The sequence below is a fragment of the Microcebus murinus genome, chromosome 14 (assembly GCF_040939455.1).
Source record: "Microcebus murinus isolate Inina chromosome 14, M.murinus_Inina_mat1.0, whole genome shotgun sequence".
Classification (NCBI taxonomy): domain Eukaryota; kingdom Metazoa; phylum Chordata; class Mammalia; order Primates; family Cheirogaleidae; genus Microcebus; species Microcebus murinus.
Window position 1 is genome coordinate 25,816,468 of NC_134117.1, and position 23,286 is coordinate 25,839,753.

Below are 23,286 nucleotides of genomic sequence, written 5' to 3' on the forward strand. Positions count from 1 at the left end.
GACAGATGGGGAAGAGAGATAAAGACTGAAAGAGACAGAAAGGCTGGAGTCACTAGATGATAACAACTGAACCCTTGCTATGGACAAGTCACTCTGCTATTGCTTTCTTTTTACATACATTATTTCACATAACCTGGATGAAGTAGGTAAAGAATAAGCTGAGTTTCAGGTGGTTTGCCATTTGCCCAAGGTCATGCAGAATGGCAAATCTTAGTATGCAAAGTCTTCATTCTCAAGCACTATGTTATACTACACTATACACTATATATTCAAGAGGCAATAAAAACCAGGCCAAGATACATACAGCTTACATTTTGGATTAAGAAACAGAATTTCCCCTAAAAGATAGCATTGACCTCAACAACCAAATGAATAGGTTTTAAGTAAACTGAATAGAACACCAAAAATTAGCTAGGGCCAAAGAGGTTTCCAAGACCCAGAGCAAGTTATCTAGATGGAAAAGAGGTGACTCCAGAATGGTCTGAAGCCCAGGGGGATGGCTTGGCACAAGCTAAAGACATGTCTCCTTCACCCATGGGGAAGGGGACAAGGGTCTGAGGCAGGATGACAGCTACACAGAGGGGAACTGCAGAGAGGTGTGGTTTATAGTGAGAGAGGGAGGTGGCTGGGGTGGGGACAAAACCTAAGAGAAGATCAATGGGATCATACTGTAGAAGGGACTGAAAACACCAGCCAGAATCTATCACAGGCTGAAGGAACTCTATTCAATATCTCTTCCAAGTAGGATCTGGCAGGGTGGCTCCAGTGGCCAGAATGCAGATGAGAACAGTGGAGAGACACAAATGAGCAAGTCAAATTTATCTGTGGTCCAGGAAAAATCTGGGCCACTAACTAAAATGATTTTCAAAGACTTCTGGGACTAACCAAAGGGTTTTCTTCTTATTTGGGGAATCTTTGGTCTGGCCCATTCCCTGGAGTGATTAACAATGAAATCTTTAAGCACTGAGCAGCACAGTGTTTGTTTTTGAACAGGAAGAAAGAGAAGCCAAAGGAGAAACTCTGTAACCTCTGGTTAACTACTTATCTTCCAGAAAGCTATCACTTCCTGCAGGAAGTCTACCATGAGCACCTGAGCTTGGTTAGGTGCTTGTCCTCTGTGCATGCACCCATAACTCTAATTGCCTGTTTGTCTCCCCCATTGAACTGGGAGCACCACATGGGTAGGAACTAATATAGTGCCTGGAACAGAAGTGCTTGACAAATGGTAGCTATTAATATCCCATTCATATTTTTCTGAATTCTCTACTGAATGCCCACACTCCCTTACATTTAAATTTTACACATTTGTAATTTAAACATATCAAAGGGCATGGCCAAAATTGAACCAAGGGGGCCTGCTTTGATGACTGCCATAGTATCTCATGGTGTGAGGACTTCTTCAGGTGTAATGAGGATATGTTCAGCTGCTCATGGCCTCTCACACTATGTGATGGTATGTAGAGCAGTAAAGTCTGGCCAACCACGCAGAAGAGGCATCAGACACTTCCCTCTTTCCCCTCCTCTAGGACAGGTTTAGGTGCCAGGATTCTTCGGTCTTCCCCAACTCAATGACGTGTTTCTCCAGGGTAGTTCTCTTTGTTCTTCCCTATGCTTTTCTTGAGAGGGAAGGAATCTGGAAATCTGTTTAGAGACCACTGAAACCAAGTTTCTGAATAAGTCACATAATAAATATAACAACCACCACCACAGCCATTTATTAAGTGCTTGCCAGGCACTGTGCTAAAGCTTTACAAACATTGTTTCAGTTAATCCAACAACCCTGAGGTAGATATTTTCAACATCCCCTCCCCCATGTCATTATAGTTGAGGAAACTGAGGCTCAGAGAGGTTAAGTAAATCAACCAAGGTCAAACCCAGCTGGTAAGTAGCAAAGCTAGAAATCTGAACCAAAGATATTTGACTCCAAAATCCATGCTTTTAAATATTACGCTACATTTTTTCCCATTTTAAGTTAAAGGATAACATGCGCTGGATTGTTTCTCATTTTAAGTTAAAGGATACATGCTCCTTCCCAAAATATTACACAAACCAGATTTGGGGGGAGGGGTTTTTTTTTTTTTAAACTTCCTTAATCAGCTATGGTATTTGAACTCCTGGAGCAAAGAAACAGTCTGGGTATAAGCTGACCACTGAGTCCCTCTCTCCTGTTCCCATAGCTGCCAGGGCCTTTCTCATGTAAGATCTCCACTCCTGACATCTGACTATTCAATATCCTGTTTCCTTTTCAGCAACCACTAGAATGCAGAGGTCAGCCAAACGTGGTGACAGGGAGCCAAAGACAACTGAGAGAAATTAGGAGACATTCACAAAATGCCCATCATTCCTGAACTGCTGGACCCTAAGGCACACAGATGCACTTAGATGGAAATACAAATTACAGTATTTCCACCCTGGTTTACCAGGCCCAGCTTTATTCTTACAGAGTCTCCAGACCAATCCCTATAACCCCTTTCTGTAACTGGTTCTCTACCACTCTCTAGATATCCTCCCCCCATCTCTGGAGGCCTCACTAACCATAAGCCCCTGGGCCTCAAGGCTGCCAGTTTTTGAGGCTTTGCCCCTCATAAATGCCCCAGAAGTGCTCAGTGGGGCTCGATTCAGGATCCCATGACTTATGAGGATTAAACAGAACTGGCTGAAGACAAGCACAGGAAGGGCCACCAGAGTGAAACAAGCTGAACCAGGATGTACAGAACTGACAAAGGAATGGCAAGAGAACACAGCAGACACAGAACAAATGGACACAGACAAAATAACAGAGCCATCAAAAGTCAGAAATGAAAGATGTCCCTCAGATGAACAGGGATGACCCCACAGAGAGGGATCCTAAAGACAAGTCTATCCAAACATGTAGCCACAGAGCTTTGGCGTGAAAGGCAATTATTTAGGAAAAAGGGCTTTGGTGACAGGGCCATGGGAGAGCCTGGGCAGGGGGAAGCTGAGTAAAAGAAATCGAAGAGGCCTCTGGAAATGGAAGTGGAAACATCCCTTCAGGCAGTTTGAGAGGATATCAAAGAAGTGTGCAGAGACCAGAGGACAAGCAGTTAGAGACCCAAAGAGGAGTAGGACATGGGCTGAAATGCTAGGGCCTCTGAAGTCCCTGAGCTACTTCCAGGCATATCCCATTATCCACCCCATCTGGGTAAACCTGGTCACTGAGGGTCATTCCTTACAGCCCTTACTAAGTATTTACTGCACCAGATTTTGAAGGGTGGAGACCCAGAGGTAGGGAACTTACTGAGAGGAGAGACACAGCCCCACTCTTGAGAAGTTCACATTCTGAAAGGAGACAGAGAACCATCAATATCCCCCATCCCCTCATCCTTGAGGGAGCCTCTGACCTACGGAACCCACTGCAGTCAAGTCATAAAATTGAGGAATACCAACTGATGTAAATATTGTCCTTCAAGTTTGAAAGGACAGAGGAGGGATAAGAGGTAACTTGGAGACATGGGAAGATTTGAGTGGGGATTCTCCACACCTTAAGACTCAGCCTAGGCCGGGCGCGATGGCTCACACCTATAATCCTAGCACTCTTGGAGGCCAAGGTGGGAGGATGGCTCAAGATCAGGAGTTCGAAACCAGCCTGAGCAAGAGCAAAAATAGAAAGAAATAAATTGGCCAATTAAAAATATATAGAAAAAATCAGCCAGGCATGGTGGTGCATGCCTGTAGTCTCAGCTACTCGGGAGGCTGAGGCAGAAGGATTGCTTGAGCCCAGGAGTTTGAGGTTGCTGTGAGCTAGGCTGATGCCATGGCACTCTAGCCTGGGCAACAGAGTGAGACTCTGTCTCAAAAAAAAAAAAAAAGACTCAAGCCTATTACTTAACCTTACCACTGCTCACACATCTGGGCCAGGGGCCTCAGTACCCACCACACAGCTACAGCTGAACTGATGTGGGGGGAAAAAATCAATGCTGTGGGAGGCCTAGAGTGACAAATCCCTCTCAGGAGTGCCCAAGGGCTTGGAAGATTCTGAAGGTATAGAGCTTTGCTCCACACTGATCTTCCTAATCTCTCAACAGTCCCTGACCTTGTCCACACAGAGTACACAACGTACATGGATGGCTTCATAAGCTCTGGTTGTTTCGTGTGTTTTCCTCTCTAACTTAGCAGAAGTTCCTGAGGTTTGATAAAGGCCAGGCTTTCTTCATACCCCACAGCACTAGAATGTCAAATACTTGTCACAGGTAGGATGTCAGAGTGTTGACTTTTACAAAAACGATTTTCCACAAACGCAAGTCAAAACTATTCCATTGTTATTCTTTGCCCTATAGCTTGCATCTGACACCTACCCTATCTCTATCTTTGTTGTCTCATGCCCAAAGATGTCTGTTCCTGTATCCATCTCAGGCAGGGACTGGGCCCCTAATTCTTTGTTAAGAAATACAAGCTCCACCCACTTGTGGCAATACTGAAAGAGTATATGGCCCAGGAGTCTCTGGGGGGAGAAGGAGGGAGTATCTCCCCACACTAGGCTGGCCCACTGATAAGGATCCTTCCCCTCTGTCTCCTAACAGATTCAGATTAATGATCACTCATTCCTAATTGTCAAATTTCTTTTCCTTCATCCTGTGTCTAATCACCAGTGACAGAAACCATTACGCAAATGAGAGCAGACGACTTCCCCCAACTGTTCACGTTGGTAAAAACCTTGTAATTTAGAGCTCTGATTTGTAGGGGAAGCTGGTCTCCCCCAGGCATCCTGGGCATCTGCTCAACTGATGCCCAGAACGGCCCCTCCTCCCTCCCCTGAATGCCAACCCCCCAACAAATATTTGACTTCACAAAACAGTAGTTTTCTCTGTACCTGCTGGTGTAAATATGGGAACTTGCAACATGGCTGACCTCTGCAAAGGCCAAACCCCTACCTTTCCTTAGTGTGTCTGCCTCCATGCTGCCAGCCAGAATGGGGTAAGCAATTACAGCAGAAATGTTTCCTCTGCTACAAGCAGAATTTGAGCCTTAACCAGCCTCTGGCTTAGGTAAGCGAAGAGAAGAGCCTCAATTGATTCTTTGGGGAAAGAAGCAGCAGCAGAACACGAATCAAGACTCTTAGTCAGGGGTCCTCAAACTTTTTAAACAGGGGGCCAGTTCTCTGTCCTTCAGACCGTTGGAGAGTGTGCACAAGTTGGCTGCTAAGCAGGACAGGCAGCTGCGGCAAAAACACCTGGCAGGCCGGATAAATATCCTAGGCGGGCAGCATGTGGCCCGCAGGACGTAGTTTGAGGGTGCCTGCTCTTAGTGATCACCTAAGAGTTTCAATTCTATAGATGCAGAAGCATGCTTGGAGGAGGTATGGGACAGTAAATGCAATTGGATCTAGAACCCAGTTCCTCCATAGCTTCTTGTAGCACTGACGTGGTTTCCCTGGCAGTTTCCCAGAGACGTCTCTAGATGGAACCCAGAAGAGCTTTCACTGTGAGCTGCATCTTCTGCGCCCTCTTGGGCTGAGCCTGCCTACAGACATTGTCCAGTGGGATAAAAACTAAGGATAGGGCCTGTGGTACAAGGGAGGGAGTTAAGGAAGGAGACTCAACATAGTTTGGTAGAAAAGGAGCAGAGAGTTTGCAGCCAAACAGCACTAGGTCAGAATCCTGATTGCCACTCATTACTTAATCTCTCTGAGCCCATTTCCTCATCTGTAAAGTGAGAATACCTACCTTGCAGGATAGTGAGGAACAAAGATAAAAGCACTAGGCACATATTAGGTGTCTAAAAATCAGGGATTGCTATTAACCAAGGATCAGGACCAATCCTGTGAAGGTTCCAAGGTCAGCCTTCTCCCTCCCTCCCCTTCGGCCACCTTAGGTCAGACTTGTGTCAGCACAGCACCCAGCAAGGACCTGCTGAGCAGCACACACTTTCATGCCGCACATCACCCACATCTCTAAAGGCTGAGCCAGGAATACAGCAGACCTGCTGAGGAGAACGATAATAATCTGCTGTATTTCCAAGTGTGATTGTGGCCAAGTTTATCCTCCGCCTGCCTTGTTTTCTTTGCTGTACTCCTCTTTCCCAAAAGAGATGGAGCGATGGAGATCCACTGCAACCACATTTCCCAGCACTGACTATATTGAAAGAGCTAACTTGAGAAGAGAATCATGTCTTCACACTCACACTGCATCAGAGGACCCCAGAAAGGGGTACTAAAAATAAACACCCCTTCCCAAAATACACACATGGGCATGCACAGGCATACACACACATCCTCTCAGTCCATCAGTGCACTATAAACTGAGCTTCGGGGAGGAGAGCCATAGCTCGAACACTGGAAGTAAACCTTAGGCAAAAAAAAAAAGGTGTAGGAAAAATAAACCAAAGACCTTCTAACTCCTTTTTCCTTCCAGAGAGAAGTGGATGGAGACTGGAGTGGAGATAAGTAGACATAGGGCCACTACACCACCCAATCCCAGGTTCCCACTGAATAAATGTAAATGATGGCCCTTCAAGTTGTGCAATACACAACTGCCCAGCTATAAGCTGCAGCCCTGAGAGGGGTTCCCATGAGTAGCTACTAACAGAAAAGGAAATTCTACTTCCATGCTCTACCGGTTGCCCTGACTATTGAGGGTGTTGTGGAATATTATTACAATAGGGTCTGGCAGAGGCGCTGGCTTTAAATGGCAAGGCTACAATTTTGCCCTTGCCCTGAGGTGGATGACAGGTAGTGAGTTAGCTGCCTAAGCTCGACCCATTTCATCTACTCAGCCAGGAAGCTCAGTAGAAGTAGAGGATGTGGCCTGGGCAGGAATTGTCATAGGGCCCAGAGGCTCTAGCCAGTCAGCCTCAGGCAGGGTGCTGTGAGACCTGACCAACATATGATGGCTAAAATCCAAGTTAAACAGCTTTAGGTCAGGCAGTACTTCCTGGGGCTCACACTGTACTGCCCCACTGGACAAGGTAAACAGTGGGGAACCTTAGTAAGCAGGGAGGCTGGCCAGTGTGGACAAACACACACACACACACACACACACACACACACACACACACAAACAAACAAACACACCCCCACAGAGGCTTACATCCCTAGAACTTTGAGAAGCCACAGCTAGAATTCCCTTGGCACCCAGCACCAGGGCAAGAGTTGGTGCTGAAAGAGAAATTGTATGTGTATTTAACTCAGAACTCATGCACAATCCTCGGTTCTTATGTCCCAAGGTCCTTTCTATGTATGGCTTGAGCTTGTAGGTCCCAGCAGGAATCCTATCTAATCCTTTCTTTCACAGGAAGGCTATTTAGGCTCTCAAAGGCAAGCCTCCCTCTCATTCTCCCCATTAGAGTCCCAGGAGCCATTCCCACCCAGCCTAGAGCTTGACTATGCAAAAATTGGATGGAGGCAGACTGACCTAATGGTCAGACTAGCTCTGGCCCTGCAGCCCAGATGGAGTGGGGGTCCAAGACCATCTCCTTTCACTCAGGCTGAGGCACTGAGGTTGCAGGAGAGAGGGCTGAGAGCCAGAAGTGACACCCTGACCCAGAAGGTGAGGACAAGGAATAGATACATACATGTGTGTGCGTGTATACACGTGCACCCATCCCAAGGTTGACAGACTCACACACAGACATGATGACAACCAAAAGCTGGGACTCCAAACACTGAATGCAGGACTTGGGGGGTGGGGAGGTGGGCAGAGGGAAGGTGCCGGGGCACAAGAGGCAAGAGTAAGAAACCCCTCCAAATGGGAGTGGAGTGCCAACCGCCCTGCCTCGCCCCAAACACCTGCCTCCAGGGCCATGGCAAGAGTCCAGTCCATTAAGTGCAGCGTGCAATACTAGTGCTTGGAGTCTCCTGTCCTCATCAATGAAGCGGTGTGGACGGGATAGCAGTCACCTGGCAGGAGGCCGTGACTCCTGGCAGGCTAGTTGTATCGGCCCTTGATCATTGTGTTCAACAAGGGCCCCACCTGTAAAGAGACATGAGGAGCCAATCAGAACTGCCTGTTCCCTGGCCCTGGAGTTGGATGGGGTGTGTCTTGAGACACTGGATATCCAGCCAAGGACAGGGACAAAGTTTTTATTCAATCTTGTGAACTCTCTAATCAACTCTTTGCCTGAAAGTCAACCAGTATGCTGGGGCATGGCCCTCTCCTTGGGCATCCATCTTGTACTACCTTCCCTCTCACAAAACCCTGTATCTTACTGTAAAGTAGCATCAAACTGACAAGGAGATGGTCAAAGGAGCTAATAATCCCCAAACACCTCAGAGTGTGTCTGCATGTTTCGCTAATGTGCCTTATGAATGTTAAATGCCTCTATATCCTCAACAAAAGGTCACCTTCAGTTGGGGCTGGTGCCATCTCCCAAACCCACAGGTATCTGTGGCTACTGAGGTTACCCACAGGAAGGAGACAAGAGCATGACAAATACAAATTTACCCAATGAGCCACTGGTGTACCTGCGTGGGAAGCAGGTCTCAGTATTACCTAGAATAGCCTTGGCACAGCTGGGAGAGTGCAAGGAGATGCTTTAGTGCTCGCTTCCTTTTTCAGAAGAATCCCCTTAGGGGTCCCCAGCTGGTGCACAACCCCCATGGGGAACATTACTACCAGCATGGAACAGATTATAATTGATCTACCAGTCAAGCCCAGCTCTCACAAGAAAACAAGGTTTTTCTGATCATAACCATAACCTCTAAGGGCAGAGAGGATACCAGATACTGAAACAAAGGAACTATGAAGAATGTCATACCAATCCTGACTTTCCCTGGTCAACCCACCCACTGAGCCATAGGAGTGCCACCGTGGGGCAGCCACATACCTCTTGTGGGTTCCCCAAGGCCTCTCCAAGCATCTTCTCAATGTTTCTCATTATGGCCACTTTCTGATGAGCTTTGAGAGGATATTCAATTCTCTTAGGGGTGGGAGCCCCCTACAAAGGAAGCAGTCGCTCAGGAAATGCCCTTAGCTGCAAGCTTCACTGTCACTCCACTATTCCTAGTACTATCCTCCCCCTTCTAAGAAACCCAATTCAATCCTATCCCTCTTCATCTCCCCAGAAACCTGGGAATCACTTCCAGGGATAGCCAACTACCCTGCCCCATCTAAAAAAAAAATGTCACACCTACCTCACCCCAGCCCCAGTTCCATCTGGAAGAAAAAAAATTAACCATATTTACCTTATACCAGAAGTTCACAGTGATGGTAATCCCCCCATTTAGTAATGACTCTATATGATGCCACCTGCAAGAGAACAAACAGGCTCCTGTTTACCACCGATACTTTTCAAAGGGAAGGATGAAAAACTACGTAGAGTCCAGTTAAGGGAAACAGTGAAGACAACATCTGTATACTCATCCTGTAAAACACACACACTGTTAGAGGCAGTGGTATTCAGTATCCATATACCAAAGAGCCAAGAACAGTTTCTCAAGCCGCAAGCCTCTGGGATCTCTCTGGACCTGAGAAACTGTCATCCCGTCCTAGAGATACGACTGTCATTTCCCCCACGTTCAGTATGCTCACATCTAGACAGGCCAATCTTCCTAGACCACCTAAGACTAATCCTGCCACAACTCACAAGGGACACAGATATGGCTTTCCAGGGAATGGGAAAGCAAGCCCCCCAAAAGCTCCCAGCCCTAGCCCCCTTCTCACCAGTACATTGGGATGTAAAGAACATCACCAGGGCCAACCACTGTTTCATAACCAACCACGTTTTGGAAATTAGGGAATCTCTCATAGTCAGGATTGTCAAAGTCCACCTAAGAGGTTCAAGAGAAAGAAAGAAAAAAAATCAGTCAATCACCAAATCTTTACCAGTAACTACTATGTGCTAGTTTGGTAGTTTAAAAAAAAAAAAATGTCAGAATTTCTATCTATATCTAGCAGAAGATATAATGCACATTACACTCTTTCTTAGAGAACAATGTAAGACAGTCCATGCTTGAAAGTTAAGTGATAAAGAATCCCAGGCCTCAGTGCTCCTGAGGTCAGAAGACCTACTCCACTGCCTGAGGATATGAGGAACTGGGACTTATCCTTCGCCCAAACCTTCAGAAACTTTCTCCCAAAACCATATTCTAATCAGCAGACTTCCATATGAAGTAGGTAGACAGCTTTTTCAAGAAAGGGCATAAAGTCAACCATATACCTCACTTAGATCCAGGAAATATATTAAGTAACATAGTCCAATTTTATTCACCCTTCTCCTCATCAAAAAGAAATAGTATACATGACAGAAGCAAGCAATGATTGAATCCAATGAAGACATATATTTTATGTCTCCATGAACTTTTAAGCCAATCAAACACAGAGTAACCAGAGTCCACCAGCATCAAGGATGATGTCTGCCCCAAGAATTAGCTCTACAAGGCTGTTTATACTTACCAACATCTGGGGACCACCAAAGGAGCCTGGAATATGTGAGCTGCACTGTGAAATTATCCTCTGGGTTTGTCTATATGGGAAGACCAGCCTGGAATTCAAACCTGGCATACCACCAGGGAAAGAAAAAGGCATTCCTAGAATCTAGAGTTCTATACCCTCCTTAGACCACACAAACTTACCTGGCTCTGTCTGTCACATGGGTGATGGACAGGGTATGGGTAGAGGCACTCAAACTGATCTGGAGGGAATAAGATGCATCGTTTGTAGCCTTTTATCTGAGCAAAGAAATTTTGTTGCTCATCATAGTGAGCAGGTGTCACATTTCCTGTTAAGAAGAAAAACATGTTCTTACCCAGAGTAGTGGCTCTATTGCACAGGCTAGAATATGAGATCAAGTGCTGGAGAAAAATCCAGCCTGTCCTCCCAGCTAAGCATTCCAAATCAAAATTTTAGACAGAATCAGGGAAATCACAATTACAACTCTTGGCAAATTAGGCATTACATTTTTATGGGTAATACGTCTAGCAAACATCACCAGTTAAAGGTCCACGATTAGCTGGCAAAGTAAACTTTCCTATATGATGGCAGCTGCCCTTATTGGAAGCAAGAACACATCAAAATGATACAAGTCTGGCAGGGCAATATACTGCATATACTTGTACACCTCTTGACTATGGCAAGAATTCAAGGGAAGCAAAGCAGTTAGAAATGACAGAAATGACTGGTATCAACAACATATGCATGATCTACTTCCAGGAGTTAACCAGTCATCTTAAGTCATATGGTATGTACTTGCTTTGGGTGTAGTTCTTTTGGAGCTCAAGATTCTCAACTTTTTTTTTTTTTTTGAGACAGAGTCTTGCTTGTTGCCCAGGCTATAGTGAGTGCCATGGCGTCAGCCTAGCTCACAGCAACCTCAAAATCCTGGGCTCAAGTAATCCTTCTGCCTCAGCCTCCCGAGTAGCTGGGACTGCAGGCATGCGCCACCATGCCCGGCTAATTTTATATATATATAATATATATATTAGTTGGCCAATTAATTCCTTTCTATTTATAGTAGAGACGGGGTCTCGCTCTTGCTCAGGCTGGTTTCGAACTCCTGACCTCGAGCAATCCGCCCGCCTGGGTCTCCCAGAGTGCTAGGATTACAGGCGTGAGCCACTGCACCTGGCCAATTCTCAACTTTTGTTCCCACTTCAACACAACTGTTGACATGCAACACTTCTCAGAGCACACTGGGGCTCACTCATTGCTGATGATTCTCATCAGAGGGAAACATACCAGATTCCAAAGAGAAGGTTATATAATTTAAATAAGGCACATTATTTAAAATGCCACCTTCAAGTAGTTCTTCCCTAGTGTATATTTGTTCCATCTACTCCTTTGGGATCATGTCTGTTGTTTCTTCTTTGCATAATTCTTGAGTTGAACACACACCCCTGCAGGGCATGAAATTTAGAAAACATTCCCCAACTCTGCCAGGGTATATCAAGGACAGCTGCCATCTTAAGTGCTGACAGTCCATGTGCATTCTCAAAGGAGAGCTGCGTTCTCATCTCTACCTGAGGGAACCACTTCCCTGCACCCTAGCACAGGAAAGGAAAGCAACAGAAAAACTGAGTCAGGTAAACCAGAACTGGCTCCTTCCTTACAGGTCAATCAAGAGCTGGTTTCAAAGGGACAGGTTAAGTGTCAATATATAACCTGTACTGCTGGAAAGGACAATCAAAGAAGAGACCAAAGAGCTCAATAGTGAATGACAAATAATTACTCTGCTAAATTGTTCAACCCAGTTTATTCATCATTTACTAAGTACCTACTATGGGCCTGGCACTGAGCTAGTGCCAGAAATAAAAGTGAGACAATGACCCTGGTCCGTAAGTAGCTCTCCTCCCGACTGAAGTTTAAAGGCTTCTCTTTTTATTCAAAAGAAAAAAACAAAAGAACACATTCACATATTTGCTTGTGTATGCATAAAATTCTCTAGCAAGAAACACAAGCAACTAATAATATGCAATATTTCCAGGGAGAAAACTGTGAGGCTGGGAGATAGTAAGGAAGAGAGATTTATCACTACACACCTATTTACACCTTTTGAATCTGAACCCCAGGAACGTTATTATCTATTTAAAAGATAAAGTTAGGGAAAGGTGGCTCACATCTATAATCCCAGCCTTTGGGAGGCCAAGATACAAGGATCAATTGAAATGGAGAGTTTGAGACCAGCCTCAGCAACATATAAAGAACCCATCTCTACAAACAATTTTAAAAATTACCTGGGCATGGTGGCACACACCTGTAGTCCCAATTACTCAGGAGCCTGAGGCAGGAGGATCATTTAAGCCCAGGAGTTTGAGGTTGCAGTGAGCTATGATCGCACCATTGCACTCTAGCCTGGGCAACAGAGCATGACCCTGTCTCTAAAAATAAATAGGCCAGATGTGGTGGCTCATGCCTGTAATCCTAGCACCGGGGGCGGGAAGATCAATTAAGGTCAAGAGTTCGAGACCAGCCTGAGCAAGACTGAGACCCCATCTTTACTAAAACTAGAAAAAAATCAGCTGGGTGTGGTGGCACACACCTGTAATCCCAGCTACTCAGGAGGCTGAGGCAGGAAGATCACTTGAGCCCAGGAGTTGAAGGTTGCAGTGAGCCAAGATGACGTCACTGCACTCTAGCCCAGGCAACAGAGTTAGACTCTGTCTCAAAACTTAAAAAATAAATAAATATAAGGTTAAATTTTTATTGGAAAAATAAATTTCCCTTCTTTTAGTGGAATAAAAATTTCCTGAATATAGATCCAATAGAGAGAAGCAGTACAGTTATGCGCTATGTAACATTTCGGTCAACAATGGACTATATATACCACAGTGGTCCTATAAGATTATAATACAGCTGCCCTATTCCGGTGTAAAATTTTTCACACAAATACTTACTACTGAGTTATAATTGCCTACAATATTCAGTACAGGAACCTGCTGTATAGGTTTGCAGTCTAAGAGCAATATGCTACACCATATAGCCTAGGTGTATAGTAGGTCACATCATCTAGGGCTTGTGTAAGTACAATCTACGATGTTCAAAAACAACAAAATCGCCTATCAACACATTTTGCAGAACATAACCCTGTTCATTAAGCAATGTATGACTGTATTTCAGAGAGGTCCCAAATATCTCAGCATATGCACTCACACAGCAGCTGAGGAAGGGAAAAGGGAATTTCTTAGAGTGCATGAAACTAGCTTAAAGACCTAATGTATATATTATCTCATTTAATCTTCATAAATGTTCATGATATTATCATGTTTCTTTTACAGACAAGTAGGCTGAGGTTTAAGAAAGTTAAGTTATTGTAATGGAGCTAATATAGTGGAGAAAGGATTAGAAATCAGGTTCTTATGACTCCAAGCCATGCTGCTTTCTGAAGGATTTCTTACCTTCCATGCCAATGAGCAGCAGGTTAGAGGTCAGCTGCCCCCAGCCACGCTTTCCTTGTTGTTTATTAATCCAGTTCCAGTTAAAACCCAAGAAGTCCATGACAATCTTCCTGCCCACGGTATCATTGAGTGTTTGCTGCAGATACAACCTATGTTCCCCCAGAAGAAAATCCCATTAGTGCACGCACACAAGTCCCTGGTATGGCTTCCCCACACCTGGAAATACAAACCAAGATCCACACCAGCATCTCCCACAGAGCACAGCTGTAGTCACACAAATGTTAGCCAACACAGATTCTCACAGAACTGAATTCTTACCTATCCTTCTTTGAGCTCTGTTCAATGTCAAACTTTTTACTTTAAAGCAGTGATTCTTAACCCTATATGGATCAGAGTATGACTTCTTTAAGAATCTAAGGAAAGTTCCCCATAAAAATGCACATATACACATAATTTTGATACAATTTCAGATTCCTGGAAGCCGATCTAAAGAACCTAGAATGATGAATCAGCCTTGCTCCAGAGACTCTCACTGCCTGAGACACCTCCTTTGGCCCTTCATGGCCACTGTGATAGACTGTACTACTATTCACCAAGAGCTGGTTCCTTCTCTGTGGAAGAACTATTCTTCCACACCCCCTTGAAGCCAGGCTTCTTATTTAACTTGTTCTGGCCAATAAAATGTCCACAAAGTGACCTGTATTACTTCCAACTTTAATTTTTTTTAAATGAACCTAACACTATGAACATAACCAACTCTAAATTTAACAACTGGCCCACCGCATCTCTTTTCCTCTGTGGCAAATGCAAAGTTCCAGATACTAATCCTGGGGCGATCTAGGTCCCAGAGTGAACAAGATAATGTAAGAACAAGATGATGTGACCCATGATGGACATGAAGCATGACTCGGAAATAAGTCTTCCTTGTTTCAAGCCCCTGATCTCTGGCTTGAAGCCTCGTTTATCTTAACTGATTCAGCCACCTATCCTGCTGCAGCCTTCTATAGCTGGAGAAAGATATCTCATCAGGTATAGGCCCCAAGCTCCTAACATACCTGAGAGAGATCAGAAGTTACTTACAGAGTGTGAAAACCTAGACACCCTTGATCAAGACCCACAAGAGAAATTTGAGTGTGCAAACCTAAAGAAAAGAGACAGAAGTAGCTCTATGCTGGTCCTTAGTGCATTACTTCAAAAGGCTCAAAGGCATCTCACTGCCTAGAACCATATGTTTAAGGCAACATTAATTAGAAATCTTTTTTTTTTTGAGACAGAGTCTCGCTCTGTTGCTTGGGTTAGAGTGCCGTAGCATCAGCCTAGCTCATAGCAACCTCAAACTCCTAGGCTCAAGTGATCCTTCTGCCTCAGCCTCCCGAGTAGCTGGGACTATAGGCATGCACCACCATGCCCAGCTAATTTTATATATATATATATATATATATATATATATATATATATATATATACACACACACACACACATATATATATGTACACATATATATATGTATGTATATATATATATAATTTTTTAGTTGTCCAGCTAATTTCTTTCTATTTTTTTTTAGTAGAGATGGGGTCTCATTCTTGCTCAGGCTGGTCTCAAACTCCTGAGCTCAAATGATCCACCCGCCTCCACCTCCCAGAGTGCTAGGATTACAGGTGCGAGCCACCGCACCCGGCCTAATTAGAAATCTTGATAGGCTGGAAACACTAGCTATCATTTTGGAGACATGGAATCCTCAAGATTCAAATACAGCTCCACAGAAATTATAACATATGTATTCACACAAAAATTTTGCAAGTAACTTTGAAGGAGCTGGTGATAAACCCCAAACATGAATCTAAACAGCATTACTATTATACCTGAATAGTAAATGCTCAAAATAGCTCAAAGGGGATCCTGATACATTTTATTTTGTTTGTTTGGTTTTTTGAGACAGAGTCTCACTCTGTTGCCCAGGCTAGAGTGCCATGGCATCAGCCTAGCTCACAGCCACCTCAAACTCCTGGGCTCAAGCAATCCTTCTGCCTCAGCCTCCCGAGTAGCTGGGACTTACAGGCATGTGCCACCATGCCCAGCTATTTTTTCTGTATATCTTTAGCTGTCCAATTAACTTCTTTCTATTTTTGGTAGAGATGGGGTCTCGCTCTTGCTCAGGCTGGTCTCAAACTCCTGAGCTCAAATGATCCCGCCTAGGCCTCCCAGAGTGCTAGGATTACAGGCATCAGCCACCGCGCCCGGCCAATCCTGATATATTTTAACCCATAATTACAACAACTTGTACAATCATACAGTGGAGGTGGCTGGGACTAAAGTCAATAGATAGGGCAAAACATGTATACAGAATACAATTTTTGAAAACTCTTTAGTCACCCATAAAGTACAGATTACACTCATACTCAGTAAAGCAAAATGCTCTCACTGTGGGAGGCAAGAAACTTCAAGTGACTAAAGAACCAGAAGATTCATGTGTCTTACCTCATGCTCATTCTAGGGCATATATTCATTCAGTGGAATTAGACACTTCATCAGTTTAAACTAATCTCTCTCTCAATGCTGACTGAGTGTGTATGAGAGTGTGCACACCAATGCTGTGTTCAATTTTTTTTTTTTTTTTTTTTTTTGAGACAGAGTCTCACTTTGTTGTCCAGGCTAGAGTGAGTGCCGTGGCGTCAGCCTAGCTCACAGCAACCTCAAACTCCTGGGCTCAAGCGATCCTCCTGCCTCAGCCTCCCGAGTAGCTGGGACTACAGGCATGTGCCACCATGCCCGGCTAATTTTTTATATATATATCAGTTGGCCAATTAATTTCTTTCTATTTTTATAGTAGAGACGGGGTCTCGCTCTTGCTCAGGCTGGTTTTGAACTCCTGACCTTGAGCAATCCGCCCGCCTCGGCCTCCCAAGAGCTAGGATTACAGGCGTGAGCCACAGCGCCCGGCCTAATTTTGAATAAATTAATGCATGAAATGACTAAACTGAACCAGTATTTATAAGACAAATCACAATTCATACTTTGAAAATTCTTCTAGTCAAATTCCCATCATTATGACAATGGATAAGTGTCAAGAAGAAATTTCAAAATTTCAAAAGAAATTTCAAATCCATTCACCTAGCCACATACTACTGACAGCCTGAAGTACTGAGTGAAAGCAGTTCCCCGGAGGCAATGTTATAGCATGGGACTGAATGCTGTCTGAGACCTACATAAGAGGCTGTCATCTTAAGTAAGAACAAAAGCAGAGAAGAATCACTGTCCTGTGTGTCTCATGTTTGCTATCGTGATAACAAAAACAAACCTAATCTATTCTTCCCTAGACCATCTCCTTTTCTTCAAAATCACAACAAACTATACAACCTTTCAGCTTGAACTGTCCCCAGCCAGCATAGTACTTTAGGACACAGACTGCAAACTGGCAATCTAACAATCTCACAACTAAATTCAATGACAGACATTTTCATTTGGCTCCCTGCAACTTTTTAAAAAAAATTTTTGAATTAGTTTGTCACATCTAAAAGTCAAAAGATTTTAAATAAAAATTCCGATTTCAAGGCCAGGCGCAGTGGCTCACGCCTACAATCCTTGCACTTTGAGAGGCTAAGGCAGGAGGATCACTTGAGTCCAACAATTTGAGACCAGCCTGAGCAACTTATTATAGCAAGACCACATCTCTACAAAAACCAGAAAAATTAGCCAGATGTGGTGGCATGCACCTGGAGTCCCAGCTACCCAGGAGGCTGAGCCAGGAGAATCACTTGAGCCCAGGAGTTTGAGGTTACAGTGACCTATGATGACACCACTGCACTCTAGCCTGGGCAACAGAACAAAACCCTGTCTCAAAAAAAAAAAAAAATCCTAATTTCAAGCTTCTCTTAAAAATCAGAATATCTCGCAATGCTAGGACTGCACTCCCAAATGGAAACAGAGTTAAGCAATGACTTCTTACTTTGAACAGGGCATATGTCTTCAGCTTCATCATAACTTCCACCCAGACAACATCACTCATTTCATTCACCTAACTGACCATTCTAGGCAACTGTGACTATCATTTTATGAGGAAAAAGATGAGAAACTAGAGATTCACAGTTCAAACCTAATTATCCCTTCATCCCTCAAGCTACAGAACTAGCTGGCTGTAGCCCCCAAAATCCCTAAGAATAACTCAAACAGGCTGGAAGAGCAAATTATTCACTCAAGAAGAATCTAGAGATGAGAGATACCAATCTCTAATCACCCAACTCCATCACAGCTTCAAACAAGTACAGGAAACGAAAATGGATGCCCTAAATCCATTAGAAAACTAAGATTTAGAAACTTACCTCTCTTCCCCTCCTCGCTGCTGTATATCCTGCAATTTCTGAACAAACTCATGAAATTTCATTTCCTCCCTATTGGACCTCGGCTTAAAGTTCTGGAAATTAGCCATCTTCTTCTCATCATAGTACAAGAACTTATGGGTGCTAGCACTGTACACAGAGAAGTCTCCATTACCAATATTCTCTTGCAGGTATTCAAGGTCCCATTTCAGGGCAGGATACACAAGATTTGTGTCAGTCAGCACCACGGGCTCCTAAGCGAAAACACCAGGTGGAGGAAAAAAAAGAAGTAATCGCAAGGAGCTCTCCGCCCATGATCCCAACTACTTTCCAAATTGAGATTAATTTCTCCCATTAGCCAGCACGAACCCCTCAAGTTCCGTTTTTCTTCGCCTCCCTCACCATCTCTCCTGACGCTCCAGCCCACAGCCCGGCCGGTCCCTCACCTCTTCCACCATTCGCCTCTGACCTCTCCTCCCAACTAGGGAGGAGACCTTCCTCCTCTCCCTATAGACACGGCCCCGCCCCCCCACCTCATTTTCGATCAGCTCCTCCGCCCGGGGGTCGCTCTGACTCAGACGCGGGATGGGTCTGGTGGGGAAACTGTAACTGCGCAACTGGGATTCATCCCAGGTGGGGCCGGGGGCTTCAGCCTCTTCCCGAGGCCCTCCAGAGCCCGAGGCCACAGCCTCGGCTGCTGTCGCCGCCATCTCCGCCGCTAAGGACGGCCCCCGCCGGAACCGGAAGCTCCGCCTATTCCGAACGAAACCACAACGGAAACCATAGAGGTGAGCTGTGAGAGAGAGCGGTCAAGAGACATTAAGAACGCGGAGTCGAGGCTTGGGGGAGCGCCTACCAATGGTGTCGTACAGCTCTACACCCTAGGCTCCATCGCTGAAGAACTGGGGCCGACCTAGTCCCACTGAAGAGGCGTGGATCACCAGGTAAACCAATCCACAAAATATTGCTGCCTCAAAATATTGTGCCCAAGCCTACACAAGGGGCAAAGTAAGAGACAAGTTTAGTTAGACATTAAACTTCACACTCATGAATGGGGAGAGAAGCAAACTCTTGACCCACCTAAGGAATTCAGAAGGAAAAGCAACTGTCATATTGGTAGATTTTGAGCAAAGGCTGCCTGAAGTCCCAGGCAAAAGATAGACAGCAAGTGGAATTCTTTTTAAATCAAGGGTGGTTTTCTTTTGTTTAGCGTCAGTTTGATTTCTCTGCCTATATCACCAACTCTCCTATTTGAATATATTCTTGCCATGAGAACGTTATTAGTGACCAACCATGAATATCCCACATTTTCACACAATCTATATTGACTGTAAAAGGCCATATCAATTACCTATGTAACTTACTTAGGGAGTTTTTATGACTGGCTGTGGGAGGTGGAATTCTAAGATGGATTCCAAGATTTACCCCCCATGATGCACACACCATGTATAAATCTCTCCCCGTAAATGAGATCAGGACTGTGAAAATGATAGGGTATCACTCCTGTAATTAGGTTACCTTGTGGGGCAAATATGTAATTAAGATCCCTAATCAATTATCTTTGAGTTAAACAAAAGGGAGATAAGAAACAGAAGTCCGAGAGCTTGAAGACACAGCACATTCTGTTTGCTTTGAAGGAGCATACTGCCATGTGGTATGGAATGGCAAGTGGACTCTAGGAGATGAGAAAGATTCCTGGTTGACAGTCAGCAAGAAAGTGGGCACCTTTGTCCTATAAATGCAAATAAATAAATTCTGCCAATAACCACTGAGCTTGGAAAAGAACACAGAGCCTCAGGTGAGATAACTGTCCCAGACAACCCCTTGATTTAAGCCTGCTGAGACCTGACCTGAGGCCCTAGCTAACAGGTACCTGGACTCATAGAATATATGTGATAATAAATTGGTGTTGTTTGGGGCTGCCAAATTTATGGTAATTTGTTATGCAGCAGTAGAAACTAACACACAGGCTTAACTATGTACTCACGCTACAAAGTAACTATGCTACACCAAACTGAGGAGATGGTTACCTCTGTAGAAGGGTGTGAGCCTGGGGGTGAAAATTAAAGCTTTAGTTTTATCTGTAATGTTTTGAATTTTTACAAAAACATTTATTTATAACCTTGGGAATTAAAAATAAATTAGATCAAGAAGATTCCAATAACTAAAATCAGAAATGACACAGGGACATTACTACTGATTTTACTAAGAAGGCATATAAGGGAATATTATGAACAATTATATGCTAAAATATTTAAAAGCCTAGATGAAATGGACAAATTCCTAGAAAGGCACAAATTATAACTGATTCAAAAAGAAGTAGAAAATCTGAATAGACCTATTATAAGAGACTGAATTAGAAATTAAAAATAAAATCCCACAAAGGAAATCCTAATACCAGATAGATTCACTGATGAATCCTATCAAACATTTAAAAAAGAATCAACACCAATTCTTCCATAAACTTCCAAACAATAGAAGAGGGGGAAACACTTCCCCATTCATTCTGTGAGGCCAACATTACCCTGATATGAAAACAAGATGAAGACATTACAAGAAACCATAGATTCACTTAGGAATATATATGCAAAAATTCTCAATAAGATACCAGTAACCTGAACCTAGCACCATATAAAAAGGATTATATATCACAACCAAGTGGGATTTATTCCAGGAATGCAAGGTTAGTTCAACATCTGAAAATCAATCAATCTAATATACCATATTAGTAAAAGAAAAAAAGTGATAATCTCAATAGATACAGAAAAAACTTTGAACAAAGTCTAACACCTTTTCATAATAAAAACAGGGTTCCAAAGGACTCCATCTAGAAGGTAAAAAGACAACTCACTGAATGGGAAAAAATACCTACAAATCATATATCTGACAAGGGAATTATATCTAGAATACATAAAGAATGCTTACAACTCAGCAATAAAAAGATAACCCCATTTAAAAATGGACAAAGATGTGACCAGACATTTCCTAAAAGAAGATATACCATTGACAAATAAGCACATGAAAAGATGCTCAACATCATTAGTAATGCATCACAGTAATGCAAATGAAATTTGCATCACAGTAATGCAAATGAAAACCATAATAAGATACTATCACACCCACTAGCATGGCTATAATCAAAAAGACAGACAGGCCGGGCGCGGTGGCTCACGCCTGTAATCCTAGCACTTTGGGAGGCCGAGGCGGGCGGATTGCTCAAGGTCAGGAGTTCGAAACCAGCCTGAGCGAGACCCCGTCTCTACCAAAAATAGAAAGAAAGTAATTGACCAACTAAAAATATATATACAAAAAAAAAATTAGCCGGGCATGGTGGCACATGCCTGTAGTCCCAGCTACTCGGGAGGCTGAGGCAGAAGGATCGCTGAGCCCCGGAGATTGAGGTTGCTGTGAGCCAGGCTGACGCCACGGCACTCACTCTAGCCTGGGCAACAAAGTGAGACTCTGTCTCAAAAAAAAAAAAAAAAAGACAGACAATAACAAGTGTTGATGGGGATGTAAAGAAATTCAGAACCACATACACTGCTAGTGGATGTAAAATGGTGCAGCTGCTTTGAAAAACAATTCCACAGTTCTTCAAAAAGTTAAACGTAGAGTTGCCCTATGTCCTGGCAATCCTACTCTTAGGTATATAACTAAGAAAATAGAAAACATACATCCCTACAAACACTTATGCAATGTTCATAGCAGCATTATTCATAAAAGCCAAAAAGTTGAAACAACCCAAATGTCCATTAACTGATAAATAAAATGTACTGTGTATCCATATAATGAAATATTATTCAATTATAAAAGGAATGAAGTACTGGTTATATACATTTATCTAATGTACAACCCAGACCTAAGATAATCAGATATATAGGTAGGCTTGGATTTCTGATATGAGAAGTTGAGGACTGGGGGTCAGAACTCTTATGATTCCATTACTAAATCTCACTTGGATGCTTGACTATGTGTTTGTAATATAGCCTGTGGGATAACACAGACAAACCTTGAAAACCTTATGCTAAGTGAAAGAAGACAGACACAAAAGGTTACATATTGTATCAGTCCATTTATATAAAATATTCAGAATAGGTAAATTCAGGTATAGGTAAATACAGACAGAAAGTAGATTAGTGGTTGCCAGGGAATGTGCTAATGGGTATGAGGTTTCTTTTGGTGGTGATGAAAGTGTTTTAGAATTAAATAGTGGTAAAAGTTGCACAACTTTGTAAATATACTAAAAATCACTTTATTGTACACTTTAAAAGGGTGAATTTTATGGTATGTGAATAATATCTTAATAAAAATAAATAAATTAATTAAACCAACTGTTTCTTGACCTAGATCAGGGCTTGCTGTTGGTTGAAAGTAGATGATGTTCAATTATTTTTACTATCAACTAGTGGTGCACATTTACAAGAGGGCAAGTTGCTGTGTAGTCCTTCCCAAAATTTGTATGCTAAATAGTATATATCCATTTTTGTTGCTGTGATACATATTTGGGAATACCTATAATAATAGATTCTGCTCCAAAACAGTGATCACCTGAAAAGTCACTGGAAATATATACATATTTATAATGTGTAAATTATTCAAATCCCAAGAGAAAGCATATTCATATGCAAATATAATGTCTCCCATTCGTCTGTTGAGTTAAAGTTTGTTACTTGTGGGCCGGTTTGAAATCTATTTACCCAAGTCCTAGCAAATCTGAGGCTTTAGAGTGTCTCTAGAGAGCTGCCTCAGGTGATAGATTTAATTTACATTTGTTGGGTTGAGGTGTCTGAGACTGAGAAGCCAATTCGCGGTCAAATTGTGTGTTGCACGGAGCATCTTAAGAGTAGGAGATCAACCAGTTTGGAGATCAGAACGAGAACAAACAAGACCAAGGGCTGAACTGAAGAATGATCACGTTTGGAGATGGAAGGAAGAGGAAACGACAAGCAGCCAGAAAAGAAGAAAATAAGACAGACTTATTTTACCAGCACTGCTCCTGGGGAGGTGAGTCGGCTGTCTACCTGAGATGCTCAGGTTCCAAGTCCCCTTAACCCTGGATGGGTCTAATTCAGCTGAGGGAGAAAAGGGACGCAACAATCTGAAATGTCAAAGAAGCAACCTGCATGGTTTTCTCCCCTTCCCGCTAACACTCCCAGACTCTGTCCAACCGCTCATCTTCCC

The 23,286-nt window shown here is 43.4% G+C and overlaps 1 protein-coding gene across 1 annotated transcript; it reads right to left on the reverse strand.

The window, feature by feature from the left end:
* Positions 1 to 1,692: 1,692 nt before the first annotated feature.
* On the reverse strand, positions 1,693 to 23,271 carry HIF1AN (hypoxia inducible factor 1 subunit alpha inhibitor). The gene is made up of 10 exons (XM_012768754.2): positions 23,091 to 23,271; positions 18,962 to 19,097; positions 18,639 to 18,858; positions 18,109 to 18,359; positions 13,787 to 13,935; positions 10,529 to 10,674; positions 9,618 to 9,724; positions 9,140 to 9,203; positions 8,782 to 8,892; positions 1,693 to 7,928 (listed from the first exon to the last, which is right to left on the reverse strand). The coding sequence occupies exons 3-10, from the start codon at positions 18,813 to 18,815 to the stop codon at positions 7,884 to 7,886; spliced, it is 1,050 nt and encodes a 349-aa protein (XP_012624208.1). The 5' UTR covers positions 18,816 to 18,858; positions 18,962 to 19,097; positions 23,091 to 23,271; the 3' UTR covers positions 1,693 to 7,883.
* Positions 23,272 to 23,286: the final 15 nt, after the last annotated feature.

Bases quoted from the DNA above. Each gene is read 5' to 3' on its own strand.
- HIF1AN (XM_012768754.2), bottom strand. From the start codon at position 18,815: ATGGCGGCGACAGCAGCCGAGGCTGTGGCCTCGGGCTCTGGAGGGCCT. The intron at 9,204-9,617 runs GTGAGAAGGGGG...GTTCTCTTGCAG, and splicing joins CTTTACATCCCAATGTACTG to GTGGCATCATATAGAGTCAT. The intron at 7,929-8,781 runs GTATGTGGCTGC...GTCTCTTTACAG, and splicing joins CCTTGGGGAACCCACAAGAG to GTGGGGCCCTTGTTGAACAC.